Here is an 11215-nt window from a genome sequence, read left to right on the forward strand (position 1 = left end):
AAATCTTACACTAAACACCCTCAGGGCGGTGACTACTCACTAATTTGGGAAAGTGCCCTGTATCCTCTTAATTGGGAAATTTTAATGTGCCGGGTGACTGTAAACTCTGACAGACAAGAAAAGTCTTTGGCACCTGTGGGAAGATGTGGGTGTGGTGAAAATCATGGGAAGAAGACACTTAGTAATGGCTAGGTGCTGCTTCATGCTCAGCTGGATCTATTATTCCTGCTGTCTGTTAATAGGCAATAGAGCCAAGGACTCAGCTTCTGTAGCTGCTTCCTGCTGGACAGGAAGGAAGAAAAGCCTATAACTGAGTTGTCTCAACATGTTCCGGTGAACCCCAACATGTACAACTCTGTGTATGGTTGATTGGTGAAACATCCGTTTGCTCTTTTGGCAGTCCATGGTACTTCCAATATTCTTCATCAGCACCATCATTCAAATGTATCTCTTCTTATTTTGATCTTCCTTGTTCAGTATCCAACTTTCACAAGCAGATGAGACCATTGTTTGCTTGGATTAGGTGTACATTTGTCCTCAAAGTAACACCTTGCTTTTCAACACTTTTTTTTAAAAATCATTTTAATGGGGGGTGGGGGTCTTACAGCTCTTATTACAAAAATTCATCCTTCCATACATTGTGTCAAGCACATACCATATATACTCGTTGTAAGCTGAGTTTTTCAGCACCTTTTTAATGCAGTTTTTGTAGTAAAATTAGGTGCCTCGACTGATATTCAGGTCGACTTATACTCAAGTATATACAGTATGTTGCCATCATCTTCTTTTTTTATCATTTTATTATGGGCTCATACAACTCTTATCACAATCCATACATACATCAATTGTGTAAAGCACATTTGCACATTCATTGCCCTCATCATTCTCAAAGCATTTGCTCTCCACTTAAGCCCCTGGCATCAGGTTCTCTTTTCCTCAACCTCCCTCCCTGCTTCCCCCCACCCTCCTAAACCCTTGATAATTTATAAATTATTATTTTGTCATATCTTTCCCTGTCTGACTTCTCCCTTCACCCATTTTTCTGTTGTCCATCCTCCAGGGAGGAGGTCACTTTTAGATCCTTGTAATTGGCTTCCCCTTTCCAACCCACTCTCCCTCTACCCTCCCAGTATTGCCACTCACACCATTGGTCCTGAAGGGATCATCTGCCCTGGATTTCCTGTGTTTCCAGTTCCTATCTGTACCAGTGTACACCCTCTGGCCTACCAGATTTGCAAGGTAGAATTCAGATCATGATAGTGGGGGGCTGAGGAAGTCAAAAGACTTTCTCCTTGACCTTCAGTATCAGTTCATATCCCTCCTTCGCCCACCTCCCTCATGAACCATAATTTTATAAATTATTATTTTTTTCATGCCTTCCACCAAGCACTGTCTTCCATCACCCACTTTTCTGTTGTTTGTACCCCTTGGGAGAGGTTATATGTCATTCATTGTGTTCAGTTCCCCATTTCTACTCCCATCTTCTCCTCCGCTTCCCCTCCTGGTATTACTACTCTCCTTATTGGCCCTAAGGTGTGTATCTGTCCTGGGTTCCCTGTGTTGAGAGCTCTTATCTGCTATGTACATATATTTATATGTTAAGTATTAAGGTAGCAGTCATACAGAGCTCTTGGGCCTCTGTCTCAGTCAGACAGAGCACTCCTTCAATGCAAGAATACTTTGTTCTAATAACCCAGCATTCTGTGATGCTCACCTTCCCAACATGATTGCTGATGATAAAATGGGCCCATAAGCAAAAGTGTAGAAGAAAGCTGATGATGGTGCTTGGCTATCAAAAGATATAGCATCTAGGGTCTTAAAGACTTAAAGATAAACAAGCCACCATCTAGCTGAGAAACAACAAAGCCCTCATGGAAGAAGCACACCAGACTATTTGATTGTGTGGTGTCAGTGGGATCGGGTATCAGGCATCAAAGACCCAGAACAAAAAATTATATCAACGCGAATGAGTGAGGGGAAGGGCAGAGTGGAGACACAAAGCTTTTCAACACTTTTAAAGAGGTTTTGTGCAGCAGATTCACCCAATGCAGTGTGTCTCTAGATCTTTTGACTGCTGCTTACAAAAGCATTGTTTATTGTTCCAAGCAAGATGAAATCCTTAAAAAATTCAATCTTTACTCAGTTTCTCATGATGTTAGCTAATTATCCATTTGTGGGGATTTACATTGAGTTGTATTTCATATAAGCCAGATTCTCTGATCATTTGTTCAGCATCATATTTAATAAGTATTATGTGAGGATACAACCCTCACACAAATCTTTCCTGATTTTAAACCATGCAGCATGCCCTTGTTCTATTTGCACAACTGCCTCTTGATCCATGTGCAAGTACCACACAAGCACAATGAAGTGTTCTGAAATTTCAGTGCTTCTCAAGGTTACCTATAGTTTGTTTTGATGTAAGCAGTCAAATGCCTAAAGAACCATGAGTAAATACCTCTGCTTTCATCAGCATCCATCTGACATTAGCAATGATATCCCTTTTTCTACATGCTTTTCTGAATCCAACCTGAACTTTTGACAACTCCCTGTCAAAGTAAGGCTACAACTATCATTGGATGATATCAGGAAAATTGTATGTGCATTTGATATCGTTCTGGAATCGGAGCATCTGTTGGAGCAAGCTTCTGTGGAATAAGTACAAATATGGATCTCTTATAGGCAGATGGGCCTCCACATTTCTTGGAGTAGATGAGTGAGTACCACCAGTGCTTCATCAGCTTATTGAAACATTTCCATTTGAAACATTTCATATATTTATTGTTCACCAATTAATTTCACCAACTTCAAAAGCAAGATTTCTGCATCAAAGTCCACTAACTCCAAATTCACAATTTTGAGAGAGCAGTCTCTGTTTCTTCTCACACTGTCCTATTTTAAGTTTACGGCCAAAGGAATATTCCAGTTTCTGTAATCTGCAACAGGCGTGTTTAAGCTAAATTGTACTTTTGAATAAGTCGTTTTACTAACTTGAGTTAGTGGAAGATATGGAAATGAATTAGAAAAAGGTGTTATATCTCTTAAGTTCAACATAATTATTATATGCACAAACATCTAAAATCATATATAGACCATATAAAACCATAACAACTACAGCCACTCCATACTTACTGACAAGACTACTTTCCATATGCCAGGTCATTATGCCAACTCAAAGACTGTTTATTAGAACTCATCAATAACAGTGGGAGACAAAACCTAAACTTCCCTTCCCAGAAAGGATCTTACAGAAACTTTTGAACAAAGAAGCTACAAAGAGTACACATAAGGTAAAGGATAGTTTGCCCTATGTGTGGGAAGGCACTTTGGCCAAAGTGAAAATACTTTGGCCCAAACTCATCTTTTCTTCAATATTTGTCCCTGTTGAACTCCCTTCCATTTAACACTGTATCTACCATTGAGGTTCGTTAAAACTTCTCTTTCTCTGTCTGCTAAAATTCAAAAAGAGCAACAATTAAATATTAAGATCTGGACAGATATTAGTGGGAATCAACTTGATGGCAGCCAACAACGACTTGCTTTTCTGATAGTCTAAAAAGACTAATGAAAAGTTAAAGCATTACAGCACTGAGAATATTGCTGAATAGCAAGGGGGAGAAGGCGTTAGGGACTAATTCTCTGTGGAATGATATGCCCTATGTCGTTGTGTCTTTATTCCCTCTGGAGTGCAGAGAGGAACATTTTCATTTCCAGTATGTTACGAGTAGCCTTATTTATAAAAGGAATAGATAGACGGGATAGCAAATTAGACAGCCTTCATACAAGTAAGTAATACATTAGCTCCATCATGATGAATGCTAAGATATCACAGAATAATCCAATATTATTTTCTAATATCTTTCCATATGCTTTATGACTGTACTGATCTTATTTCAACTGAGGAAATAACAGAAAAAGGGCCTTAAAAATTAAATTTGATAAAAATAATACTAGTAATTTAGGAAACAGTTTGAAAAAATATATAAGCTTTTAAAATACCAATGTATTAAAATGTGGAGCTTTTACATTATTTTATTGTTTTCATTATCCATCAGGTGAAGGTTTACAGGAAAAATCATTTGTTTTACATTCAATATTTCATACACATTTTGTTTCAACTCACCCGTTGCAATCTCTTCAGTGTACTATCATTTATTCTATTTTCTCCTAGTGCTTTCTACTTCTGTTCTTCCTTTGTTCCTAAGTCTCTCAACTTTATCATTGGATAAATGATGCCCTTTTGCTCTTAAACGGTTGATAATTCTACCATACGAGGAGAATTCCGTTCCTGAGGTTGACTATGGGGCATAGTCTTGGTGGGTCCCACCGTTCTCTTTCTAGCCAGTAAGCCTGGTCAATTTTATTTTAAAAATGAATTTTGGGGGATTCAACAAATGTTCTAAGTATCTGTTATGTGAAAGTCATCGTGTTTGTGTGGGCACAATGAATGAAGGCCATGTCTCTGGTTTTATGAGCTGACAGATGTAGAAAGGATTACAAATGCTTTTGTTCTAAGGTAGCAATGAAAGCCTCGCTAAGAACTACAATTACTAGGAAGTTAAGTAAGGTTATGCCTGGTGAGAAATTAGATAAAAAGTGAATGGAGGTGGTGATCTTGGTATAATTTTTGGAGAATGTCAGAACTTCCAAATCCATGTGAGTCCATGAACCAGAATATTATATATCACTGTATTATATACTTATTGTTTGCTTCCAAAATGAAATGGGAAAACTGTACTTTATAGTTCACCCTATTTTAATACTTATTCTGTAAAGTTGAATAAAAATGTATTACAGAAACATTCAAATAAAGAGACTACAAGCTATGTAAATAAGGTGAAGGATAATTTACTGTACATAAGCAAAGGGGAGTTCATGGAAATATTTTGCCTAAAATTCATCGCTTTTTTCCAAATTTGTCCCTATTTTATTCCTGCTTTCTTGATATTATACTCTATACATTATGACTCTATAATACTCCTCACTCTGATAACATTTAAAAAGAAAAAATAAATATTAATATAATATTCAGGGCACCCATTTACAGGAAGCATAGTAACACATATTGAGTTTTATGACAAGGTCTTTCTTCTCAGATTTTTTTCCAGATCTCTTTATCAGATAACAGGAGTCATGGAATTCAGTAACAGAGTGAGGATCTCGGAAAGGGTAAATTATTTTATCTTACACTGGACTTTAGAGAGGTAAAGCCTGTGACAACTTGTCAACCTATTCTTACACACATGTGTTCCCAGGAGTTAGGCGCAACTTAATGATAGGTAGAAATAAAGGTCAAGTATTCATGTGTAAGAAGTCAAATGCTTAAGATTATCATCTTCATGGGTGACATGTTCCACAGTCTGACATGGTTGTGTGATACAATGAACAATGCACTATATTTTAGTATGGTTTATGGAGCTGATTCATTAACTTATTTAAAACTTACTTTTCAGCTGAACTTTATATATGTGGAGTATATTTGTTGGTCTTGCAAACAATATATGATAGTTAAAAGGCCATATTGTGAATGCATTTTGTAATCCAAATAGTAGTAATTATACACATTATATGGTTTAAAAATATGTATAAATAATATATATGTATTTATTAGTGTGTCTTTAAAAAGCAGAGGATGTTCCACTTAAAAGCATTTGTTGAGTACCTACATTATACAAGGCATTTGGTATGAATAGATAGATAATAAATTCTGAAAATACATAGTTTTCTAAGAGTCTTATTCCTTGAAGGAGGGTAAAACAACCCCATCCATATAGTTACATTGCAAGTAACAATATGGAATGCTATTAAGAAAGCATATCAAAAACGGGAGAGAGAATTTCCTTCATCACAAGGCATTTATTAAACGTTACCTAACAGTGGGTTTGAAGCCTGTTGACTAGCAGCTCTATCAGGAAAACATGAGTTCTTCTTCATTAAAGTGTTTTACTCAAAGCTATGGGCTTTGAGTTTCTCATAGTCCCAGGTCACAACCACCAGCAGCTCCCTGGGAGAAAGACTGGGCTTTCTGCCCTTGCAAACCATTACAATCTCAGAAACACACGGGGGTTGGGGGAGGTGAGTCAGCATTCCCTGAATGACAGTGACTCTTCTGAAAGTATTCGGTTCCTGGTGAGTTCAAACTCACCAACTGCTCCTTGGCATAAAGATGTGCCAGTTTGCTTTTAAACATTAGCCACCTGAAAAACCCTGTGAGCAGTTGTGCTCTGGGCTATAGGATCACTGCGAGGTTCACTTGACTGGACAGCGGTGTGCCTGCGTCTAAATAGATGCCACGGAAAAGACCCAGCTTTCTTCTCACTTTCAGGCTGGAATATTGGGGAGAGCGTGTTTAGTAAATAACTGAGGCATACCGTATATTTGTTGGTCTCTCAGTGGTGCTAGGGTTTGTTCTTAACTATTAATTTAAAGGTTGACTTCAAATTTGCCCAGAACCTCCCTGGAGGAGAGGCCTGACATACATTTCTCTGAAAATTGCGTTGAAGAGAAGCCCGTAAGCTCATCTACTGTGTAAAACATGGAGTCTCCATGAGTTGGAATTGACTGAATGACAAATGTTTTTTGTTTCTTTGTTGTTGGTGGTGGTTTATTACAGATATATAAACAATATACATATATATAATTTTGTGTCACTAATAGATAAGCAATATTTAACTATCGGTATAAATGAGGCATTGTTTTTGAAGAACAAAATGTCATTGTGTATGGCCTGCTTTTTGTAACATTAAACACAAAAGGACAACTATATTATAAACTCTGAGTGACAAGCCATGCAAAACACAAAGTTCAAGATCTCTTGAACATTATTTTCTAAAGGCAAATAGTAAGTTGGAACCATATATCCTGATTTTGTATTAATTAATTTAAATTAAGAATAACAGAAAAATATTAAAGCTAGTAAGCTGTTGCACTTGAAGAATGATCTAGAAAAGTATCTTTCATAAGCTATTTGAGGCTTACAATGACCCTATGAAGTGGCCATTAAAAATTGAGGAACAAGGAGTTGACATGATTTATTAATAAACCACAGCCAGATTATCCCTGCTAATGAATATTCATTTTGTGAAAATATTTCATAATATTCTATAGCATCACAAATTAGACTGGTTAAAATATGCGACAACATTAATAAAACCATAAACTGATTCCTGTCTTTTTTTTCAGATAAAGTATTTCATACGTATACATTCTTCTCTGAATAATAATGCTGCTGCATAATAATGTGACTGAACTGATTCTCCTTGGGTTGACTCAGGATCCTGCTAAAAAGAAAATCATATTTGTCCTCTTTTTGTTTTTCTACTTGTGCACATTGGTGGGTAACTTGCTGATAATTATTACTATCAAGACCAGCCAAACACTTGGGAGTCCCATGTACTTCTTCCTTTTCTACTTATCCTTGTCTGATACCTGCTTCTCTACTTCCATAGCCCCTAGGATGATTGTGGATGCCCTTTTGAAGAATAACACCATCTCTTTTAATGAGTGCCTTTTCCAGGTATTTTCATTGCATTTCTTTGGCTGTCTGGAGATCTTCATCCTTGTCCTCATGGCTGCTGATCGCTATGTGGCCATCTGTAAGCCCCTGCACTACACGACCATCATGAGCAGACGGGTTTGCAGTATATTGGTAACTGTCGCCTGGGTCGGGTCCTGTGTGCATTCCTCAGTGCAGATTATTTTGGCTTTGAGTTTACCTTTCTGTGGTCCCAATGTGATTGATCACTATCTATGTGACTTGCAGCCCTTATTGAAACTCGCCTGTGCAGACACCTATGTGATCAACCTACTCTTGGTTTCCAACAGTGGGGCCATTTGCACAGTGAGCTTTGTCATGCTGATGTTCTCCTATGTTATCATCTTGCATTCTCTGAGAAATCACAGTGCTGAAGGGAGGAGAAAAGCCCTTTCCACGTGTATCTCCCACATCATCGTAGTCATCCTGTTCTTTGGTCCTTGTATATTTATATACACACGCCCTGCAACCACCTTCCCCATGGATAAGATGATAGCTGTGTTTTATACAATTGGGACTCCTTTGTTTAACCCTCTGATTTATACATTAAGAAATGCAGAGGTGAAAAATGCCATGAGGAAGTTATGGAGCAAGAAAGTGATCTCAGAGTACTGAAGATGAATGGATTGGTTTGGTTTGGCCTAAAATAATTCAACAGAGAATATTATTTTCTGATTAGAGATTTAATAGAATACCATGTTGGGAAATGACAGATAATTTCTTCATAGACAAGATGAACATACAAACTGATCAGTGTTGAACCAATTTTATGTAGAGGAAGTGGCAGCATCACCTTGTTTAGAGGAAGAAATAGCAGCAGAAACAAAGAGAAATCTAAGGCCATTGCTTTAGATTGTTGGGTTCTAAAGAGAAGCAAAAATATGTATGCTTTTGTATGTATATACAAAGAGATTTATATCAAGAAATGGTTCACATAGTTGTAAAAGTATGTAAATTCAGTCCACTTCAAATCCAGAGGTCAGATGTAAGCTGAAGGCTTATCCTAAATCCTGTAGCTGCCGAGACTGACAAACAGGAATGACCTACGGAATTCATCCCAGGTAGGATGAATGTATCCAGCATCAGCTGTGTTTTGATGGCTCCTGAGATTGCCAGGTAATATAGCAGGAAATTAAAGAACCAGATGCAGCCCAGATTCAGCACTAGAACCTTCCACACACTGACAATTGATATGAAAAGTAGGCCACACCCTAAATTGCATCCACTTTCTATTGTATCTAGGCTGTGACTGGATTAAGAAAGTGGCATTCTACCCTATTCTTTCCCAAACTCTTTTGCTGCTTTACAGAAGATCCCATCGTAAACTGACCATACTTGGTGAGGTTACATCATGAGAGAATCCAGTCCCACTCACAGTGACATAAAGCCTAACAATGGCACTACTGTCTCTGTGCCTCTCTTGAATGTCAAGGACTACCTGTGGTTTTGTTCAAGTGTTTTCTCTGTCCTTCTTCATATTGATTTCTGATGTCAGCTGACTAGTAACCTAAAGGTTGGCAGTGCAATCCAACCCAGCAGCGCTGCAGAAGAAAGGCCTGGCAAAGCTGCTCCCAAAATTATTACAGTCAAAACACCCCATGGGGTGGTTCTGCTCTGTACAACACGGGGTTGCCGTGAATGGGGATCAAATAAGTGACAATGGTGTTTATTTGTTGTTATTATCATTTCAATTATCATGCCAGATGCTGATCTTTCTGCTAGATATTCTCTTTTTACAACTGAACATGACAATTTTCAAAAAAGAATGGGGATTTGAGAGAAACATGTATGTCTTAGAGAGAAAATTGTAGGTTTCTATACTATTCAAATAAGAGAGTGACTTAAGTAGAGGGCACTGAAATGTTCATATGACATGTATGTTTCTGCCATAACATAGGGAAAGATTCAAATCTTTGTCATTATCCAGATAACACCACAATCTTTAATTTCATAATAAAGAAATTAAGTTCAATTGTATTCTTTATTTGTATTTTCCTCCACACTGAAAATTAAACATGAGGGTTTTTGTTTATTTGAGGCATTGTTTCTTTTTTGTAATAAATTGCTTAAAGTTATTAGATTGGTATGAATTTTAATTTACTAAGCACTTTAACATTTATTTCGCTTGAGAAAATGTGTGGACATGAAGCCTATGGGTTCTGCAATGAACTATAGTACTATCTGTGTAAACATTTTGCTTGGTGTTTAATTCTGTGTACTTCACACTAAAATTCATCTCACTTGGATTATCATTGATTACTAAAGCTATGATTTTATTTCAAAATTGAGAGGTTTGAAGAATAGTGGATACCAATTGGCAGAGTTTAATTTGTGTCTCCCTTTTCACTACATGGAAGAGTTAAAAACTGTATGTGATTCACTTTTGTGCCCCTCAGAGACATTCCACATATGACATTTCCTGGACCTGCGCTCAGTCTAGAATCCCTGTTCTCACTGCCACTGCGTTTCCTCAAGGAGGAGCCTGTGCTCCAGCTCAGTGTCAGATTTCCCAATAAAAGTAGCAGAGCTGCAAAGACAACAGAAGGTGCTACCTCAAGAAACTTTCTTTGTTAATCAGGACCACGATAGAGAAAGATTGAGACTCGGAGAGCTAAAATAGGAACATCTTTGTGAGGAATGTAAGAACCATGGACCCAAGTATTCTTAATAAAGGGGGGTGGCACCCTCACACAAAAGGACTGTCTTCCGTTGCTTTGTTCCATTTTTGGTTTCCCGAATTGAAAATTGGTCATGCATTAATACTTACTCTCCTCCTGTGCTTCCAAACAGCTAACCAGTTAAAACTCAGAAAAGCCAAACCAATAAATTACAATTGCTACCCTTTTAGCAATGACAGTACATAAGGGAATTGTAATACCCAGCTAATATGTACAGTGAGAAATAGGGAAACACTTCACGAGAGAAGTTGATCTTGAAGTTTTGGCATAGGGGTAGAGAAAATTAGTATGGGGATTAGAAAAAAAATTTTTTTGCAAGAGGACACTCATCAATGATCTGAGATTCGGTATTCTGGCAAGGACATCTGGGGTTGGATCTTTAAAGTATATGCTTTATGGTGTTGTAATATTTTTTATTGTTGTAACAAATTATTACAAATATAGTGCTTTAAAGCAACACAATTTACTGTCTTAAGTTAAAATAGGGAAAACCACAGTTATCAGGACTTTTGCCTTACATGGATTCACAATCAAGACTTCTTTAGTCTTGAAAAGCAAGGGTGTTTCCTTGAGACTTAAGGTGTATCTTATCCAACACATGGTATTTTTAATTACTTCCTATTCTTGTGAAAGTTGGACATTGAATTAGGAAGACTGGATGAGAATGAGCACATTTGAATTGTTAGGGGGCCATGAGAAAGAGGAAGAACTCAAAAAGATGGATTGGCCCAGTAATTGCGACGTTGGGCCCGACTCCAGCATACGAACAGTTGTGAGAATGCACCATGACTAGGCAGTGTGTTGTTCTGTTGTGCAAACTTTCGTTATTGATCAGGACTGACTCAATGGCAGCTAACAACATCTAGTTTGGAAGTTTGACCTAAGGATCTTGGGATGACAGTGTCAGGGTGGCTGTGTGTCTGTTGCAGTAAGGTACCACAGCGGTTCTGATTTTTCTGGTAAAAAAATTATTCAGCCTAGACCAGAGGATGTACACTGGTAC

General features: G+C 37.6%; 1 protein-coding gene across 1 annotated transcript; it reads left to right on the forward strand.

Moving 5' to 3' along the window:
• The first annotated feature begins 7156 nt into the window (after positions 1 to 7156).
• Positions 7157 to 8149, forward strand: LOC101650364 (olfactory receptor 4C11-like). The gene has a single exon (XM_030885805.1). The coding sequence runs from the start codon at positions 7223 to 7225 to the stop codon at positions 8147 to 8149; it is 927 nt and encodes a 308-aa protein (XP_030741665.1). The 5' UTR covers positions 7157 to 7222.
• The last annotated feature ends 3066 nt before the right edge of the window (positions 8150 to 11215 follow it).

The sequence above is a fragment of the Echinops telfairi genome, unplaced genomic scaffold (genome assembly GCF_000313985.2).
Source record: "Echinops telfairi isolate 266 unplaced genomic scaffold, ASM31398v2 ScPeMD7_60;HRSCAF=208, whole genome shotgun sequence".
NCBI lineage: Eukaryota > Metazoa > Chordata > Mammalia > Afrosoricida > Tenrecidae > Echinops > Echinops telfairi.